The sequence below is a fragment of the Streptopelia decaocto genome, assembly GCF_964273445.1.
Source record: "Streptopelia decaocto genome assembly, chromosome: 14".
NCBI classification, from domain to species: Eukaryota; Metazoa; Chordata; class Aves; order Columbiformes; family Columbidae; genus Streptopelia; species Streptopelia decaocto.
In genome coordinates, this window is record NC_138669.1 from 5,432,277 (window position 1) to 5,452,490 (window position 20,214).

Genomic DNA, 20,214 nt, shown 5'->3' on the forward strand with positions numbered 1-20,214 from the left:
ACCGTGGCTGCTCTCCTGCCTGGGTGACCTTGACTCCAGCCATGAACCGGGCAGCTGGTGCAGGGCTGGGTTTGGGGCTGGAGTCATGATTTAATCGAGTGGTAAACAGCCCAAATCCCGTGTAACTCTGCCCCAAACTACACACGCTGCCCCTCCCTGAGCGGATTGTCTGGGAGTGTTTACATGTGATTATAACAGCTAATCTCGGAGTTTTAGTTCTGTGGTTTTGCATTAAAGCGATTATCCATGGAGGGGAAAAAGGGCTGGAACCACCCAACTTCGGCAAGAGCTCCGTGAGGCCCGAGCCCGCGGCTGTGGGACTGCGGTGCCAGCGCTGGGCTGCTGGTCCAGCCCGTGCCGGGGACAGGGACAGCACTGGGGACAGCACTGCAGACACAGCCCGTGCTCTGCCTGAGGTGCCAGCAGCACCCTGGCTGCCAGTGGAGCTGCCACTGTCCCCAGGATCAGGGCTGCAGGCACCCCGGGAAGGGAGGGGGTGGCCCCGCACCTCCCTTGGGCCAGCAGCCGTGTGGTTTGTGACTGTCCTGGCCACGTCCCACCGCCCTCAGTCTGCTGCAGCCCTGTCCGTGCCCGCCGTGTTAGTGTGTGCCTGTCCCTGTCCCTACTTGCTGTGTTGGTGTGCGACTGTCCCTGCTCACCGTGTTGGTGTGTAGCTGTCTGGACTAGATGATCTCCAGAGGTCCCTTCCAAGCCCAACCATTCTGCCCTTGTCCAGCTGTGCCCAACTCACCATGGCTGCCCGCAGCCCTCCCTGTCCAGCTGTGCAGCACAGGGTTACGGCACGCTGTGGCAATCCGCAGGCGCTTTCCTAGATTACAGCCCCATTATCTAATAAAGCGGATCCGCGGCACTGATTAGGGCTGGAGGAGTCCCACGGGGACAAGGTTACGGGGCTGCTGTGGGGCCGTGGCCACAGCTGGTCCCAGCTATCCCGCCTGTCCCCTCCTGTCCAGTGACATGGGCTGCGGGGCTGAGATGGATGGGACCAGCCCACAGTGGGGACAAGGCTGGGCCAGGGCACAAGGGGAGCTCCAGGTGCTGCGAGGCTTGGCTGTGGGGTGCAAGGGGACATGGGGACTCAGCCCTCTCTGCCGACCCTGCCACCTTGGCCCTGGGACCTTGTGCTGTCACCGGTGGCCTGCGGGGAGCCCAGGGACACCACAGGGCTCATTAGCACCAGTGACCTTCCCCTTCCCGTCCCCAGCCAGCGCTAAGCGGGTTTGTTACATATTTAATATCCTGAGAGCGTTATTAGTCGGTATTTAATGACGGATACAACCTGTGGGATAATCCTGGGCTGAGCGGGTGGCGCAGCGGTAGGAGCCGGGCAGCCCGGGGGGTCATGGGCTCCCGGGGCCCCTCACACAGCTGCCCCCCCACCCTGCCCACTCCGTCAGCAGTCAGGAACGCCATGGACTCTGTGGGTCCCCCCCTGGCAAAGGGTTCCTGGCCCCTTCCCCTTTGCTTCCCCCAGGAATCCAGGGGCTCAGCCCTGGCCGAGCTGGAGGAGCAGCGGGCGCCAGGCGGCAACTCGCACCACCCGTGTCCTGCTGGGCCGGGCACAAGCTCCCTCGCCAGCCCCCGGCATACCCGGCCAGCCGGCTGCGGTGTGAGGGGCTCTGCTGACCCCTGCCCAGGGCCAGGGCAGCGCTGGGCTCAAGGACGGGGACTGATGACTCCTGGCACTGAAATAGAGCCAGGTGTGCGCTGTCCCAGCTGTGTCCCCGAGGCTGCGGGTGTCCATGGGGCCCACGTGGGTCCCGTGCACCAGCCCCCAGTGCCGCTGCAGCCCATTGCTGGGGCTGCGCAGGGTTGGGGCGCTGGGGGAGCCAGGGTCCTGGTGTGGGTCAGGGACATGTCCTGGCTGATGACGGGCTGGTGGGGAGGACGGTCCCTGCCCAACAATAGCAGGGGAGGGGGAGGCACCGGCTGCCCCGATCCCTGCTGCCTGTGGGTGCTAATACCCCCTAATCAGCTGTCAGTCACCATGGACCCCGGCAGCTATAAAACCCCCGCGAGTGGCTCCTCGGCTCCTTTCCGCAGCATGGCAGCTCCTCGGGGCGAGGGGAGCTCACGCCAAGAGCTGGGGGGCTGCGGGGGACCGTGGGGTGCCCTGCAGAGGCACCCCCAAGCGCTGCTGCCCTGTCCCTGTCCCGTGCTGGGGGGCTACAGTCTGCTGCCACCCACTCTGAGCCTGCTGGAGCCCTCGGTAAGTGCCACACAGCAGCTCCTGGGGGGCCAGGACACGGGACTCCTCCTGGGATCGGGCTGTGAGGTGGTGGGGGGTCAGGGATGGGGAGCTGCTGTCCTGGGTCCCCTGCACACCCCTGGCATCCCCCTGTCCCCCCCACACCCTGGGGTGCACAGTGCTGGGCACGGGAAAAGATGAGGACGGGCAGGACCCAACTCTTCCCCTTCCTGTGTGCAAAGGGATGAGCCCCCATGTCCCCCAGCCCCTTTCCTCTGGCCGCGGGTGCCCCCACCCCATCCTGCCCTGACACCCCTGTGTCCCCTTCAGGTGTCACCAGCCTACGAGGTGCCCCTGGGGCTGCTGCCCAGCGCGGGGCTCTGCCCGCCCTGCTGCCGGCAGCCCCTGCCCGCGGAGCCGGGGCGCGCCAAGGCGGCGGCGGCACGGGAGAGCACCGGGGCGCTGAAGGCCTGGCTGGCGCGGCACCCCCGGAACCCCTACCCCAGCAAGGGGGAGAAGGTGATGCTGGCCCTGATCAGCCGGATGAGCCTCACCCAGGTCTCCACCTGGTTCGCTAACGCCCGCCGGCGCCTCAAGAAGGAGAACAAGGCCGGTTGGGCACCGCGCGGCGCCTCGGACAGCGAGGACAGCGAGGGGGAGGGGGCCCCATCGGGTGCCCCCCCGGTCCCCAGCCCTGGGCAGGACAGGTGTGGGGGCAGCCCCGAGGTGGGGCCGGGCCCTGGGCAGGACAAGGAGCCTCAGAAACCCAAGATCTGGAGCGTGGCAGCCATGCTGGCATCTCCCTCCAGCGAGAGCAGGCGCTCCCCGGGGGTGTCAGAGCAGGGATAGGGTTGGGGCACTTGCGCCCTGTCCCTGAGGGCCGGGTGGGGGCCAGGGCTGTGGCTGTGCGTTGGGGAGAACCCCACGGCTGGGCAGCGCAGGACAGACAACACAGGAGCCGGCAGCTGCCCAGCCAAAGCGAGTGGGAGGTGTGGGTAGGGGGGGACATGGGGCACTAATAAACACGGCTCTGTCTTGGGCCTCCCAGTGTCACCTGTCTGTGGCGGGGAGGCCAGTAGGGATGTGGGGGTGCTGACAGGGATGCGGGGCTGTCATTGGGGATGGTGACAGGGATGTCACTGGGGATGTCAGTGGGGATGGGGGCATCTCCACTGTCAGTGCTGCTGCCGGCAGCTCCACTACTGCGGGGAGCAGGGCAAGTTCTGCCACGAGCCCCTGGGGCTGCCTGAGCCCGGCTCCTTCTGCCTGATGGTGACATCCCCATGCTCCCCGCCCCCCCTGCTGTGTGCCTGGCCGAGCTGCCAGGGGTTTGGTGGCCCCACCACCAGCGAGGAACCCCAAGGAGGGTCCCCTGTTCTGCAGAGGAAGAGCTGCAGCATTTTCAGGTGATTCAGTGCCTTCCTGATGCCTCCTCCCATGGGGTGGCCGTCACCACCGGCACAGCCCTGCGCCATGGGGAAGCACAAGGGGGGACACACAGGGAGAGACATTCTGGAGTTGAAACAGAAATCAAAATTAGACTTTGCTCTTCTTGATAAAAGTAATAAAATGGTTAGCGGTGTTAAATTAATCCTTACAAAACAAAACCCAACAAAATTAAATAAAGGCCAGAGGCTCCACATAAAAACCACAATGACTGCAAAACAGCTGCAAAGACATCTTTACACACAAAGAAACTCCTCTGCTCCGCTCCTCCCCTCTCTGGTACACAGCGTCGGCGAACACGGGACTCACACATGTGGGAAAGAAGCACGGATGCGATGGGAGCGGCCCTGCCAGGAGCACGGGCGCCGCGGACACAACTATTTACACTATGGACATGGAGCTGTGCTGGTTCCAGTCCGGCTCTGGGAGCCCCCAGGCTCTGCCCGTCCTTCTCCCGCCAGTGCCAGCTGCGGCAGCTGCCGGGGCCCCTCCAGCCGCAGCGCTGAGTTCTCGCATCCTTAGCTGAGGTTTGTCCCCCAGCTGCTGCTTTGCTCTCAGCCCAGCTCCTGCTCTTTGTCTGCTGTGGGGCAGGACAAGGAGCTGAGGGTCTGGCTGAACGCCTGGAGGCTGCGCTGAGCCCCTGCAGCCGCTCCGGCGTGGGCTCCCGCTTGGCAAAGCCCACGCTGTTCTGCAAGGGAAGGCAACAGGCACTGAGAATCTCCCTGTGGTCCAGGCACACTGTCACACTGTGGGTCAGCCATGGGCAAGGAGCACTTGTACCTCAAGCGACAACGATCCAAGCTGCCCAAAGCCTCCCTGGTCGTGCACAGGGCTCCACCATCAGGGTCAGGAATGGGGAAACCCAAAGACCTCCCGGCACAGACACTGGCAGAGGCTGTAGACAATGCAGAGGAGGAGGGTGGAGGGCACAAGGCTGACCAGGACGATGCCCAGGCCGTGGTGCTCGATGAGCAGGAGGTAGATGCCGAAGGGCAGGGAGCTGAAGTAGAGAAGGCAGAGGACACCCAGGATGAAGCGGGGGACAGCGCGCCACCCCCAGGAGCGGCACTTCAGCCCAGGACCGTGGCAGGGCAGCGCGCCCAGGCTGGCGGGGCGGTACAGCCGCACCACCTCCAGCCCGCCCAGGCCCTCCGGTGGGGCCATGTCCTCCGGCACCTCCAGGATGGTGACCACCAGGCAGTCGGGGCTGGGTACTGGCTCCAGCACGCTGGGACAGAGAAGAACCTCAGGGGACTGAGGGGGACCCCGCTTCTTGGTCCGCTCACGGCCTGTCAGCAGCGCCAGCGCCTCGCCATCATCCTGCAGCCGCTGCACGTCCCCACCGGGCACCGGGCTGTGCCGGCGGCAGAAGGGGCAACGGAGCTGGTGGGGTGATGCGTCCCCCAGTGCCACCATCTTGCACAGGCACTTGGCACAGAGGCGGTGGCCGCAGGGGAGCCGCTTGGGTCTGCGGGCACGGGCATCGTAGCGGCTGTAGCAGATCTTGCACTCCAGCTCGGGGGCAGCGGGTGCTGGGGACCGCGGCCCCCGCTGGGCCATGCTGCCCGGGGCTGCGGGAGAGGGAAGGGACCGTGAGTGAGGGCTGCGGGGGCGGGTTCCCGGGTGCTGCTGCACACACGGGCTGGGTCCTGGTCGCCCCTCGGGCCCGGTGGCAGAGCGGGGGGAGCGGCACCGGCCGCAGCCCCGGGCAGGAGCGGCACAGCCCGGCCCGAGCACCGCCCGGCGCCGGGACTCGGGCCCTCCCCATCCCCGCGTTTTCCCCGGGAGCGGCCCCGGGGCCCCGCCGCGCCGCAGCGTCCCGCTGGGTTTGTCCCTCCGGTGCGTGCGGGTTCCCGGGGCACCCGCAGCCCCCGCGCAGCGGCCCGAGCCGACCCCACCCCCCCGTACCTGCGCTCGGCGCCGGCTCCCGGTCGGGCCGGTCCGGTGGTTCGGGCTGCGGTCCCGGTGCGCGCGGGCGCTGCCGGCGGCGGCGCGAGCCCCATGAGCGGCGTGAGGCGCGCGCTGCCCGCCGCGCCGCGGGGGCGGCACCGGCTGCCGGCAGCGCCGTTGGCCCGGCAACGCGGCCCGGGGGCGGCCGCTCCGACCGGACCCCTGCGCTGCCGGGCGGGAGAGCGGCAGCAGCACCCCCCCCACACACACGGGGTGACGGTGGGGTCCCAGTGCAGCAGTGGACAAGCTGGGGACATGCCTGAGCCAGGCGCTGCCAGGGGCTCCAGCCCCTCGCTGATGGGGTCACCCCTTGCTGCTCCCCACCCCTTGGGTACACAGAACAGGGTGTCTATGCCGGTTAACAGGAAAATTACATTTTCTCCATGCAGGGCTCTGTTCACTCAGTTGCATGAGATGTCAGCAATGGCAGCGCCCACGAAACCCACGCTGGTCACCCTGATCCTCCCCTTGTACCATCTCTTGCTTTGCCAGGGTGAATAAGGGGTTCTGGAGAGGAGGCCCTGCCATGGGGCTATGGGCTGCTGTTGTCACACTTCCCCTGTGACACTACAGCAATTAAACACTTAACAAGGTAATTAGCTACCAGCTACAGGACTCTACGTTTGCTGACATTTCCCAGCACCAGAGTGTCTCTGGTCACCTGCACTTTGGGGGCAGCCTGCCTTGGCTCAAAACAATGAATAAATGGAAAAAAAAGGCTTTGTAAAAGGCTGCTTTCAGCACTAGAGCTCCCAGAAGGCCCCAGTGCTGTTAAAGGACACCAGTGACTCCCCCTCTCCGCTGCTGAAAGCAGCTCTGGGAGCCATGGAGAGCAGGATCAGGCAGCACGTGGGGCGAGGTTGTGCTGCCCACCCCAGAACAGCACCAGCACCACCACAGCACCGGCACTGCCACAGCACCAGCACTGCTGGTCACAGAGCACCATGTGCATGACCCGGACCCAGGATTCACACCACTTCCTGATCTCCCAGCTTTTAATTAACAAACCTCACAACCCTTTAGATCCGTGTGGAGACGCAGCCCCGCATGCCTAGATTGAGCAGGAGCAGGGGCTGCCGGGCAGCACTAACCCACCACGCAGCTCTTACCAGGGGGGAGGGCTCCCACCAGCACACAGCCTGTCCAAAGGCAGCGGAAGCTTTAAAGCTGGGACATTCCCAAACTCCAGAGCAGCTGGGTCAGAAAACAACCGCACTGGTTTCACCCCAGAGCCATACTCACCTGGACAGGCCAGAGGAGACGGTTCTTCAACCAGCAGCCCGGGACAGGGCGAGGTCGATGGCGGCAGCTGAAGCACAAGCAGCCCAGTGGGACAGTCTGTGCACGCACAGCACAGAGCGGCCCCAGGACAGCCCCAGGACAGCCCCCTTCCACCACAGCCCCCAGCAGAGCCCCATCGAGCCCCCAGTCGCTCCTCCCATCAGGGCAAAGGGCCCAGCCGGCAGCACTGGGTGGTTCTGCTCTGAGGAGGCTGAGGGTGACAGCTGCTTGTGGGGCGGCTGCAGGGAAGAGAAAGCCAAACTCCCCACAGCAGTGCAATGAACCAGGAGGGTGGTGGTCACGTTGCTTTAGGGGGTGCACACTGGTGCATTCACCAGGAGGGCAGCGCAACGTGGAACGGGTCTGATGCCAGGTAGTTCTGCAAAAAAAACCCAATATTTTTCTTCCTTTCAGCCAGAGTGAGACAGAGGTGAGGGCAGGGGGTGAGCAGGAAGGAAAGGCAGGAACACGGGGCAGAGCTGTATGCTGGTTTTTAATGTTCCTAAGAACTAGGAAACAGAAATCAAAAATAGACTTTGCTCTTCTTGATAAAAGTAATAAAATGGTTAGCGGTGTTAAATTAATCCTTACAAAACAAAACCCAAGGAGGTTAAATAAAGCCCAGAGGCTCCGCATAAAAACCACAATGGCTACAAAACAGCTGCAAAGACATCTTTACACACCAAAGAAACTCCTCTGCTCCGCTCCTCCCCTCTACGGTACACAGCGTCGGCGAACACGGGACTCACACACGTGGGAAAGAAACACGGATGCGATGGGAGCGGCCCTGCCAGGAGCAAGGGCGCCGCGGACACAACTATTTACACTATGGACACGGAGCTGTGCTGGTTCCGGCCCGGCCGCGGGAGCCCCCAGGCTCTGTCCATCCTTCTCCCGCCAGTGCCAGCTGCGGCAGCTGCTGGGGCCCCTCCAGCCGCGGCGCCGAGCGCTCGCGCTTGCCATCCGTCCCTTCATCTGTCCTGACGTCCTTCCACCTATGTGTCCCATCTCCAGCTGCCCCTTCCCTTGGCTCCAGCATGGAACAGGCCACCAGCTCCTCCTGCTGCGCCGGTTCCCTGCTCTGGGGTGGGAGACGCAGCCTCCTCCCCTTGGGCAGCCGGACGCTCCTGGTGCTCCCGCGTGCAGTCCGCAGGGAAAGCAGGTGCCGCAGAGCTGCTGCAGAGTCCCCGGGCCGGCGCTGCACTGCCAGCAGTCTCTCCGCCGCCCGACCGGCCTCCTCGGGGCCGCCAGCACCTCCCCTGCTGCCTCGCACCTCCCCACCTTAGTTGGGGTTTGTCTCCCGGCTGCTGCTTTGCTCTCGGCCCAGCTCCCGCTCTTTGTCTGCTGTGGAGGAGGAGGAAGAGGACGAGGAGGAGGAGGAGCTGAGGGTCCGGCCTGAATGCTTGTAGGCTGCAACGAGCTCCTGTAGCCGCTCCGGTGTGGGCTCCCACTTGGCGAAGCCAGCGCTGTTCTGCAGGAAGAGGACGGCTGTGTTGTGCACAGCCTTGTAGTACATCTCCTCCCTGCAAAGGAACACAACAGGCACTTGGCATCTCCCAGCCCAGACATCACACAACCGCCACCCAGACCTGCTTCCTCACACCCCCTCCTCCTCCTCCTGCAGGTGTGTTTAGGACAAGTATTTGTCTCTGTCTCCTTTTCCCTCAGTATCCTGAGGAACAGAGCAGGCAGAGAGCAGCCTCGGGCACTTCTGAGTAAAGGCTGAGGCTTGCAGACTTTCAGAGAAGAAGCACTGAAGCTGCACAGCCGCGATGCTCCCTACCAGCACACGTGCTGGGACACCACTTTCCCTGCAGGAGACTGTGCTTGTTGCTTAAACAAGTTGCTTGACCAGCAGAGCAACAGCCAGGCTGCTCCGCTGAGAACCAGGATCCACACTGTCTCCTGCTCTGCCTGCCCTGGGTGACAGCCCAGCGCTGCAGCACCGCTGGCTCAGCTGCCTCCCGGGCCAGGGGGCACAGACCGTCCCTGCAACGCTGCACTGTAACCCAGGGAATACACCATTCATGAGCCTGTTGTCAGTGAAATACTTCAGTAATCAGTAAACAAACATGAAATTCACACCATCCTGTACACCTGTCTAAAAACTCCAGGGTGACTGTGTTTTTCCTTGCCTGCTCCTTCTTCCCATCGGTTTCAACCTGGGACAGGATATTTCTGTCACACAGCTCCCGAAATGCACCCCCAGAAGGAGCCGAGAAAAAGCCCTACTTTTTGCAGACGTGCTGAGACCCGCTGCGGTACTCATGATCAAAGGCTGGCAGGATGAGCTGGTGCCGTTTGAACTTGCTCTGCTCCATGCGGGTCAGCGCTGGTGTCGGAGGGTCCCGCCACTCGGGGATGAAGACGATGAAGGAGAGCGGCTCGCTGGAGTTCTCCAACAGTTTCTAGTTCAATGAGAAAAGAATCATCTCAGCACTGGCTGAGCAATGACGTGTCTCACAAGTTTTACTGAAAGGAACGTTCCTGGTTCTTGAGCGGCACCACAGCCGCCACCGGCCTTTGCCTTTATGTGACAGCCCTGCTGGGGAGAGCACCGTCTGCACGGCTCCCTTCAGAACAGCCCCACGGGTCAGTGAACTTACCTCAAAGTGAGAGACCATGGCATCCATCAGCTCCTCACAGAACGGAGGATTTGCCTCAAAAGAGCCACTTACAGGGAAGAAATCCAGGCACGGGCTGGAGGAAAAAGGCAAAGATCCCTGTCAGAGAGGCCAGAATTCTAATTTTCATGTGTTAAAAAGCATCAATTTCCTCAGAAAAGGCAGTCACACTCTCAGAAAGCCTGAACCCCCGGACTGGGAACACACTCGGCCTATGGTCACTAGAAGTGACAGCTGATTCAAGCTGCCCAGCCCTCCCCTTCTTCAGAACATAGGCACGCGCTGTTAGACCCCAAACTGTGTCACTGCAGGGACCAGAGCTGCACAGCCAGACTAACGGCACCCTGGGCGGCTCACACGCGCTGCCTGAGGCAGCCGGAGCAGCCCGCACACGCCAGCTCCCGCCCCGAGCCACTGCATGGGCATGCACCCACGGAGAACATGGCAACACAACGTAAGACTCACCCCCTGGATCCAAAATACCCGTCTGTATCCAAGAAGGCCGAACAGTACTGTTTAAAATAGCAATTCAGGGGCGAGGCAAAGCATTCAAAACTCACTCCAAAGAGCTTGTGAAGGGCTTCGAAGACATGCACGGGCAGAGCCCCCTGCAGACCAGTCCCTTCGTACAGCCCCACGCCGAACATCATCTGGGGAGAGCAAACCCCGTCAGCCGTGCCCACGCTGCTCTGCCGCTCCCTCCAGAGCACAGCCCCAGGCCACATGGCCGCACACCCACTCCCTCATCCTTTCTCAGATTTGTGTAGGTCCCCTGCACGTACCCAAGAATGCTCTTCATATGTACTCATCCAACTCAGGCCCCACAAAGCAACTGTCAATTTTCAGATCTATCCCCCAGGAGCCTTCAGCTGGCACTCAGAGCCAACAAATACTGAAGGTTTCCTTCATAAAAATTGATTTTTACCCCCTCTGAGATCCCCTGTGAGGACCACAACTGCTGCCAGTCCGCAGTCCTACCTCAAAACACAGAGAGCAGACCACAGACCCAGTTCAAGCCCCGTTCTGCATCAGCCCCCAGAGCTGTGGGCCCCTGCAGAGCAAAGCCTACTCATTCAGCTCCCACTATGATCGGGGCTTTCTGATGTTTCACAGCTGCAGTGAGATGGTACCTGGTATCGACGCAGAAGGCACCAAACCCTGGGCAGAAACTTTTCAAAGCCAGAGTCGTCAATGCAACTGTACCGGTAGAGGAGCCACTGGAAGAGAAAGCCCAGCCACGAAACAGAGAATGAGCAGACAAGACAGCACCCGAACCCCGGGACACGGAGGGGACGCCAAGGGACACGAGGAGCAGGCGGAGCTCTGTGTGGTGGCACATCTGCCTTCGCCATTGGGGGAACAACGAGTGTGAATGAATGTACCCCACCAGCATGTGTCCTGGCAAGAGCTGCAGTGCCACCAGTGTGACCGTCCCTGCGGCACAGCCCGTACCCAAGGCACACATATTCCTGTGAGTGTTCCCAACAGAACCCCAACCCTGATTGAGGCTCCTCATTTCTGCTGTGGGAGCAGCGTCTGAACCCCTGCCAGCTCAGCACCCCATCCCTCCGCAGTCCCTCCTCTCAGAGGACACACAGAGGTGACATCAGGGGGATTGGACTAGATGATCTTTTGAGGTCCCTTCCAATCCCAAACATAGTGTGATACTGTGATCTCTGACCAGCACAGCTGGTGATGAGTCCTGTGGGACGCGCATCAGCCCTTACCAGCTTGCTGAAGTAGTTGCGGCTCACTTTGACCATCTCCCCCTTGTACCGCACACATGCCACGTTGTTCTCCATGTGCATCTCCACGCTGGGCAGCGGCGGCGAGGGGATGGCCAGTCGCACTGGGTAACAGTACACGAGCCTGTCCTGGACCTCGGGAGCTTCCACCTCAGCTATGGAGAGCAAAGGGAGAGGAGCCCATCAGGATCCAGGGACATTTGGGACAGCTTCCTTCCACCTCAAAACACGCGGTAACAGAATAGGGCTGAGGAGCAGACTGGTCACCCCAAACCACCGCTGTGATCCTCCACAGACCCTGTAGGCAGCTACCGAGGTTCAGAGCTGATTTCCCAAATTTATTCCATCACCCACTGCCAGAGCACAGGACCCATTTCACAGTACCTGTCCATCTCTTACATAGATCTGTAGCCTGTAGACAACCATTCAAGCAGCATGAGGCACGCTCCAGACAAGTAAAATGCTTTCCTTGTCATTAACGTTACTATTTCAGTTTAACCCAAACTCATCCGAAGCATAATAAATATTCCCGGGCTGTCAAGTGTGGAGAGGTGGGACCCCAAACGGAAGCGGACTAACAGAATGGGAGCAACCAAAGAGGCAGGGACCACGGAAGAAGGAAAAGGTTACTAGAGGCAGAACTACAGACATAAACTAGGAAGAGAATAGAAAAAAAGATCAAGGAACATGAATCCTCTGCTGGGAAAGGAAGAAGGGTGCATGGTGACACGCTGGTAGGCCGGGGAGTGCAGCAGGTGCTTGGAACCCCAGAAACATGGCAAAGGAGAGTACACGGAGGAGAGGGCTTGGCATTGGGGAGTGCCAGCCGTCCTCAGGAATCCCTGCAGAAGCAGAGCAAAAACCCACAGTCCGGGTAAACAAACTAACGCCCGTTCAGTGTGCTCAGCTCCTAACGAGCTACTTCATCCTGGCAAATCACAAATTCATATTTGATATTCCAGCTGGTAACTGTACCTGAGGGTACACACCTCGCCGCTGCACAGGCGCTGAGTGGCTGGCAGCTCCGGCCTGCGCTGAACCAGCGATTTCCAGCGCCACAATCTCAGCCTGGTGTGCTCAGCACAGCCCCACAGCTACTGCTGTCTGCGTGGGACACGCTGAGCGCGGTTTTACACCACAGCGCTGCGGCCCTACAGCTCCCCAGAGCTGGCTGCGTACCAGATATATTGTTCTCTTTGAGGATGGCGAGATGCTTCTCCCGGATCCGCTTGACGTATTCGAGGGATATGTAGTAGATCTTACTGCAGATGCCTTCCACAGAGTCCTTTGCTGCCGCAGACACATGGGGCCCACACTGCTTGCGTAAGTGCTCCAGGCGATCCTGCGGAACGACACCAGAGTCCCTCACACAACCTGCGCTGCCTGCAGCGGCACAGTCTGCGTGCTGCTGCCGCTCCCAGGTCACGGAGCCACGGGAAACCCCCAGCTCCCTGCACCACTGCCCAGCAGGGACACTGACCATATAGTCCTCCTTCGAGGCAGAATGGTCCCGCCGCAGCCAGCTGAAGGTGTCCTCCACGTTCCACTTCACCACCTTCCTGCTGTCCGGTGAAGCACTCCTGCACAACACAGAAGTAAAATTTAACCCAGGGCTGCACAGCAGCGTGTTCCACCCCACCACCAGCCTTCTGCCAGTGGGGAACACGGCTGCAGGCACTTCCCCAAGGCCCTGCCGCTCTCCCCTGGGCCTCTGGAAGGTGCTTCCAGACACTTGTAGGACAAGTGACTGTCATGTTCTCTCCAAAACACCGTGCAGCCGCCCACAGTCCTGTCTGCAACAGGAGGGGCAGGGAAAGCACTGACCCACCACAGAAACAGCCCACCGGGATCTTGCCTCTCATTTTCAAATGTGGTCATTGGCAGGAGCTTCTGACTCTGAGAGAACTACCCTGTTAACAAGCTTTTTATTCTCCCCACGTTTCCCCTGCAGAACTTGTCAGAAAAAACACGCATGGTACAATAAAACACCACTCTGAGCTTGTTGCTCTTTAATAGCAGCAAGTGCCCAAGCACCATTTGTCTTTTTTTCTCAGGGATAAATGACAGAAGGCATTTCCATGTCCAGTATTTCACAGATTCTCACGTCTCTCTATACATTCATCTTTTCAACATTAGCTTTTATTGTAATGTGACTATCAACAGATGACTCCAGTGCTATTTTTTTGTTATGTACATTCCTAGCTCTGTTTTTCCTCAATAAGATGATGACCAGCACTGAATAAGGTGGGATCCAGCAGACTCTTCTCCACGTCCCCCTAACCTTTTTCTCTGTTCTGAACACGACAGTACTGTGAGAAATCCCACCTGGACTCAATCAGCCGTTTTGCAGCCTCGGCGTACTTGAAGAGCAGCCTCTTGGCTTCCTCACGGAACTTGATTCTGGACAACCTGCGGGAAGTGTAAATTCAAATGCATCAGTTCCAGAGCTGCCAACAAGGTGTGCAGGTGAGTCCAGGTCCCAAACTTACACCACCAGTACCCTACCAATTACCCAGTGCACGCAAAACACAAAAGCACAGAACTGCAGCATGGAAATCACTGGACTAGCCCAAGACAAAACCACTGCAGCGAGGTGCCCTTTGAACAGTACCTGATGGGAATGTCATTCATGATCTCTCTGAACATGGAAGGAGACACCACTGGCTCGCAGTCACTCGGTAAAAGAGGATCTGTCCCTTTGTCAACCACCTTCCTTTCCAACATCCAACGATTAAAGGACTCCCTTGGGGGGTCAATCCCTGGAGCAGCACAGGAAAAGGGTCGCATCAATACCACAAAGAGATGCCCAGAAGCTCTGACAAGGATCATCATGTTGGAGTTTGGCCCAATGAGTTCATAACCGACAGTGTCATAGAGTACAACCATCACAAAAAAGAGATCACAAGGACAAGACAGATGCTAACCAGAAGGAAAAACCCCACAGAACTGCAGGACTGATAAGACCAATAAGGGGAGCCCAGCAGAAACTCACCTTCTCGCTGCTGGCAGAGCTCACGATAATGCTGCCGCAGCTTGAGAATGAGCTGTGATCGAAGCAGCTCCACCTCGGGGTGTGGAGAAAGCACTTCAGATGGTGCTCTCTGCTTAATCACCGCATTTGTCTGAATATCCAGGTCCCAGTATACTCTATGGCAGAAACAAATGTCATCAGCATGGCCAGATCACTGGCTAATTATCAAATGTTACTTCTAAAGATGCCTCCTGGGGCTGTTTCACCAGTCAGGAAATGGAACGATCAAGACCCCTTACAAAGACACAGGGGGATGTTACATCCCTCGAGTTCTCCTTCAGAGATGTCTGGAAAACCACATGTCTCTAACCTACCACCAAGAAAAGAATGGGAGACAAACAGAGACAACTCACTCAGTTGGTCGTAGCAGAGCTGCCTGCTGTTTATCTTCAGGCGAAACACACCACGCCTTCAAAACTGAGGTGCCTGGAACGCTGGGAGAGCTGGGGATGGGCTGAGCAGCTGTGTTCCCTGGGACATCCGCCTGCACGTGTAAAAGCTGAGTTACTGCCGCGCAGAGACACGTAGAGGGAAGCAGCCCCATGCAGCCAGCGATCCTGCACCCGTACTCCAGCCAGGACACCCCGCTCGCCTGCTGCTGGTGTCAGTTACGATGGACGTGCAAGCGACCGCAGTTCTCAGCCACAATCTGTGACCTCCCAACTCCCACACTCCGCCCCCAGCTGCAGGAGAAACGGCTGCTGGGCAGCACCTGAGTCTGCTCCCACTTTTACACTGCCAGCTGTCACAGCTGGAGTTGTGCTATGGTGCCCTGACCTCACACAGTTCAAAAAAACAGGTCCAGGCTCCAGACCCCCCAGGTTTTAGTTTGAGCATCATCCTTAAACTTATTTGTTGCAAAACACCAGACCCACCTTGGGTTTTTTCACACTGTTGCTGCTCAGTGGAACCTCCTCAGAGAATCTCCTCTTCCTCTGCTTGCTCTCCAGGGAGGTATCGATCATTCCACCTTCCAGGGGCATCGGGGCCGCATTCAGTCCCAGAGGGTCTGACTGTGAGTGTCCAAACAACAACAGCACATGTTAGTTCATCCGCTGCCACCGCAGAGTCCCGAAGTTCTCTTAACTGCCCATTTCACTGCCACAGACTCCCACATAGATGGAAAACCAGACACAAATACACCTGCAGAAAGCTAAAAAGTTCTCTTCTAGACCTGTGCCTGTATGGTTTTTTTTCTTTTTTAAGATTTAGATGAGAGAAATGCAATACAACATCCCCAGGTTGAGTGTTCTCTGCGCAGTGCACTGCACCTCAACAGCACAGCCTGAGCGTGCGCCTGATGGAGGAACATTTCCCCAGAGCCAGCTGGAGGATGGACTCGGCCAGGGGTTCAGAGGGCAGACAAGACCCTCTCACGTGTGCCATCTGGAGTCCACAGACCACAGCACCTGCCCCCACAGAACAGCCCTGCGAGACGAGTCCTTACTCACAATCACATCGTGCTGCCCCAGCACGGGCATTTCCCACAGGGACTGGTTAGTGAAGCGGTTGAAGTAGTAGGGGCGGTTCTCCCGCTTGCTCCAGCACTTCTCCCAGCCAGCCTGCACCAGCTCATCTGCAGGGACAGAAAGAGTCAGGACTGCTTTCCAGCTCCCCAGTACTGCCACGCGCGCCCTGTCCAGCCCCGCTCAGTGCCCGTGTCCCCCCTCCCCGCACCAGGGCCCCACAGACCCTGTGCTGGGACCCCAAAAGCAGGGTGGGTACCTGGCAGGTCCTGCACCAGGCGCATGGGTTTGGGGGAGCTGGGCTGGTTCTGGTTAGAGGTGCCGGGTGAGTGACTCATGAGAGACGCTTCCTCTGCGGGGCTTCCGTGATTCTCATTGGCCATTTCTCAGCAACCGCACTACAGAAAAACAGACGTAAAATCTGCATTACAGCAGGAAAGATCCCAGATCCACTTGGCCACTCAGCTGCACCACTACACATTCACTCTGACAATAACACAGCGTTTGAACACGCAAAACAGCACCTAAGCCATGAAAAATACCCGTTATTCCAGATCCAGCTGGCTGGGAGGAATGAGGAGCTTTAAACGGTGCCAGCCAGGGAGTTCTTTGGGCCAGCATTCCAAATACTCACTGTTCAGCTACATCTCTCCCAGACGTGCAGCACCTGGTCCCACACACTCAGACTGAGAGCGTAAAAAATAAACCACGCTCCTCTGTGAACACGTGCCATCTTCTGCCACGCTGGCACTGCTCCGGCCCTACCTGACCCGTTACTCTCAGAGACAGCTTAAACCAGTGATAATACACACATAACTGCACGGAATTGAAACAAAAGACTTGTATTTAAAAAGCTGCTATATAAAATATCATTAGTGCTTGAACTATCATAGTGCTCTGAACTTGTGGGTTCAGAGAACCACAGGGTTGGAGTCAGGATTTTCCCCTGTAAGGCCTCAGCCAGGTTCTTTTAGCCTTTGGTAACTTTATCATCTGCATAACAACAGTTATGCAAAAAAAGGTCTGTTGAAACAATAAAACTCATGTTAATCATAATTTAAGGCTGCCAGCTGAAGAGAAGCAGCCCATCTTTTCCTCTCTTAGTCACCACTCTTCCCCCCCGGGGAAGTTTCTGAAACGGCACTGCAAATCACTCCTGCCCGCAGATACAACGGCAATGAACTGGGGGGAAACACGGCATTTTAAGTAATTACTATCTAATTCAGTTACTCAATTCTGTTCAGGCCTTTGCAGACACCCTACAGAACACCCAAGTTGGGGCTGCAGCAGCATAGTCTCATACACAGAGTGTGTTTTCAACAGCAGGTTGGTACAGCAGCTCTTAAGTAACAACCCAGGTTTGGTTTGCATGCTGAGTTATTTTGGATTTATTCCCCCTTGCTCCTCTTGCTGCCCATAACAATTCTGCCAACTGTTCCAGAGGAGAAGGGCCGGAGCTGACAGTGATCAAGGATCAACAGGCGCCCGCTCAGCGTCTGTTCGGCTGTGGAACCGGTGCTGCTGGCTGGGCTGGGGAACTTGGCCCTTCCAGCCCCTTGGGAGCCGCTCCCAGCCCCGCAGCCAGGCTGAGCAGGGACAGCGGGACTGCATGAACCTGGAGTTCGGTCTCTGCTCAGAGCAGGCAGATAACGATAACCGAGCCTACAGGCGACAGCAGCTGCTACAGCGTGAACCAATGCAAGCACTTACTGCCTCAGCAGGTGAGTGCTGCGCAATGTTTGCTCACACTTACTCCCCTGGAAGCTTCAGCCCCCTGTGCTCTCTGCAGCCCCCTCACTGCAGTCAGTGCCCAGAACGCAGCGCAGGAGCCCAGTGAGCCCTGCGGCAGCAGCGGGACGGGGGTCAGGGTGTCAGAGGGGCCCTGGGGCAGCAGCGCTGCCTGGGCAGCAGCTTTGGGAGGACGTGTTCGGAGCCCCTCCCCCAAACCAACGCAGACGTGCACATGCTGATGGGTCCTGCACATCACACAGGCACAATAACGAACCAGTACATACTGCTGGACCAGACCTCCCCAGGTGGGGATGTACAGGGATGTATTCTGAGAAGTTACAAACAGCACTGGTGAGCAACACCCTCCTGACAGGACAGACACAAGCTGCAGCTCCTCACCAGTGTTTTTCACTGCTGATCAATAAAACCAGCTGTCAAACAGCGTTCACTGGCTTTGTCTTCACCCACTTAAACTAGAATGGTGAAGAAGAAGTTTTATCACTTGATCAGTGTTGATGAGTATTAAAACCAAGTACCCTGAAGGTCTGGGAAAAAGAAAAAAGCAAACTAAGGGGACTCCTGAGAGAGGCAACTCTACTTTTATGTAACTAGTACTGGCACTTTAGATAGCGAAAGGGAGCTAGGGTGAGCATTTTGCAGTGATGAGGGTGTTGTTTTTATACACCACAGCAACACACACAGGCAGAGCCTGCATGGCGAACAGGCACGCAGTAAAGAGTGCAGCAAACGGGATCACTGCGTGTTCCCATTGCAGCAAACAGGACCTTACACCAGCCGGCAGCGAACAGCCGAGGCAGAGCAGCGGCAGCCCCGGGACACGGCCAAGGGCTGCCCCGGCAGGCTGGAGCGGGGCTGGGGCAACGCCAGAGCTCCCGGGGCAGAGCTGGAGCTCCCGGGGCAGCGGGCCCGTGTGTGCCGGGCCAGCCCACTGCCGGGCAGCGCGGAGGCAGCCTCCGGGGATGCGCTCCCGGCGGCGGCGGGACGGAGCTCCTGTGCGCGGCGGGACCGGCGGGCAGCCCGGGACAAAGGGGTCCGGCGAGTGCGGAGCGGAGGCGGCGCTGACAGCTGTGCCGGCGGGACGGGAGGAGCCCGGGGCGGGCGGTACTTACGGGGCCGGGCTGCCTGGCGGGACGCGGGGCCGTCGCTCCGTGTTGGCCGCTGGCGCGCCGGGGCCGCATCCTCATAGCGGGGCGTCCCGCTGGCCCGCGGGGGCCGCTGCGGAGACACGAGCCCGTTACGGCGCCGCGGGGAGGAGCCGGCGGGCGCGCGCAGGCGCGGCGGCGGGAGCGCGGGGCCCAGCGCAGTGGCGGCGGCGGCCGCGCTCTAAGATGGCGGCCGCGGGCCTGCGCCGCCTCCCGCCCGTCGCCCGCACGCCACCGTCCTCCCCCCCCGCTCCCTCCCTCCGGGCCGGTCCGGGGGGCGCGGGAGCGCCGCTTACCTGGGCGCGAGGTCGGGGACTGCAGGCACCGGGCACCGCCGCGTCTCCCGCCGCCGCCCCACCTCCGCCTCGCCCGCCCCGCCGCCGCCATCTTGCGCCGGGACCGCGGGCCGCGGGTGCGCAGGCGCGGGGCCGCCCCGCCCTCAGCACTGCGCAGGCGCCGCCGCGCGGCCGTGCTCCTGCACATGCGCACTCGCGGCGCGCCCCGGCCCGGCGGCAGAGCGGCTGCGCGGTCCCTGGCCCGCGCCCTTCGACGGCCAGGGCCGCGCACGCGCGGAGGGGAGCGGAGGCCCCGCCCGCCCCGGCGCCATCTTTGGTTTGGCGCGGCGGCCCCGCCCCGCTGTGGGCACGGCGCGGGCGGCCCGTCGCCGCCGCCGCTATTTCTGGCCGCGCAGCCTGTCATTGCGGGCCGGCCCGCCCGCCGCGGGCGGCTCCGGCACAGGGAGGGCGAGGCCGCCGGCGGCCGCCAGCAAAAGGCCTTTGAAGTGGGGCGGCGCCGGGCGGAGCGCGCCCGGAGGCGGCGGCAGCGCCTTGATGTGCCGGCGGCTGCCGGCCCGGCCGGGCCCGCGGCGGGAATCTGCGCGGCCGCTCCCCCGCCCCGGGCGCCGCGGGTGCCGTGCGCCCGCTGGCAGGGGCGGCTCCGGGACCTCCCGCCCGCACGGCCCCGCCGCTCGGTGGGTCATCTGGCCACGGGGCTCGGGTGCCGGAACGGCCGGCGCGCAGTGCCGGGGGGTGCATGTCCCGGTGTGTGTGCCCCGCCGTGCGCCCCGCCGTGCCGATGTGTGTCCCGGTGTGTGCCCCGCCGTGCGCCCCGCCGTGCCGATGTGTGTCCCGGTGTGTGCCCCGGTGTGCGCCCCGCTGTGTGCCCGGCCGTGCCGATGTGTGCGCCGGTGTGTGCCCCGGTGTGCGCCCGGCCGTGCCGATGTGTGCCCCGGTGTGCGCCCCGCTGTGTGCCCGGCCGTGCCGATGTGTGCGCCGGTGTGTGCCCCGGTGTGCGCCCGGCCGTGCCGATGTGTGCGCCGGTGTGTGCCCGCCCCGAACAGCCGTTGCAGCCGGGGCTGCCCCGCTCAGTGTCCGGCCGTGGGGCACCCCGCTCCCTCCTCCGGTACACCCTCTGTGCTCCCCCCGGTCTGGCGGGGCAGACGGGAGCCGCCCGCCCGCAGTTCAGGGCGGGCTGGAGGACACGGGCGAGGACGGGGCTGTCACTGAGTCCTGTCCCCTGCCAGGCTGGGCCAGTTCCTGGGGGGCCGCAGGAGCCCCTGTCCCGCCGCG

The 20,214-nt window shown here is 60.7% G+C and overlaps 2 protein-coding genes across 4 annotated transcripts; both read right to left on the minus strand.

The window, feature by feature from the left end:
• Positions 1-3,761: 3,761 nt before the first annotated feature.
• LOC309445884 (E3 ubiquitin-protein ligase RNF182-like) lies at positions 3,762-5,634 on the minus strand. 2 transcript variants are annotated; one of them, XR_014185372.1, is made up of 3 exons: positions 5,564-5,634; positions 4,436-5,226; positions 3,762-4,343 (listed from the first exon to the last, which is right to left on the minus strand). XR_014185372.1 is itself a non-coding variant. In XM_082065100.1 (2 exons), the coding sequence occupies exon 2, from the start codon at positions 5,213-5,215 to the stop codon at positions 4,502-4,504; it is 714 nt and encodes a 237-aa protein (XP_081921226.1). In that variant the 5' UTR covers positions 5,216-5,226; positions 5,564-5,634; the 3' UTR covers positions 3,762-4,501. The 2 variants fall into 2 exon arrangements, 1 of the variants encoding a protein (XP_081921226.1); XM_082065100.1 differs by having other exon boundaries at positions 3,762-5,226.
• A 1,726-nt stretch (positions 5,635-7,360) lies between these two features.
• On the minus strand, positions 7,361-19,079 carry PCIF1 (phosphorylated CTD interacting factor 1). Of its 2 annotated transcripts, XM_082065458.1 has the most exons (17): positions 18,943-19,079; positions 18,614-18,719; positions 16,012-16,150; positions 15,738-15,862; positions 15,162-15,299; positions 14,640-14,770; positions 14,248-14,402; positions 13,867-14,014; positions 13,581-13,664; positions 12,736-12,835; positions 12,435-12,597; positions 11,238-11,410; positions 10,641-10,727; positions 9,976-10,160; positions 9,493-9,586; positions 9,119-9,294; positions 7,361-8,409 (listed from the first exon to the last, which is right to left on the minus strand). In XM_082065458.1, exons 3-17 carry the CDS (start codon positions 16,133-16,135, stop codon positions 8,169-8,171), a joined length of 2,124 nt encoding a protein of 707 aa, XP_081921584.1. In that variant the 5' UTR covers positions 16,136-16,150; positions 18,614-18,719; positions 18,943-19,079; the 3' UTR covers positions 7,361-8,168. The 2 variants fall into 2 exon arrangements, with proteins under 2 accessions (XP_081921584.1, XP_081921585.1); XM_082065459.1 differs by lacking the exon at positions 18,614-18,719 and having other exon boundaries at positions 18,943-19,052.
• Between the last annotated feature and the right edge of the window lie 1,135 nt (positions 19,080-20,214).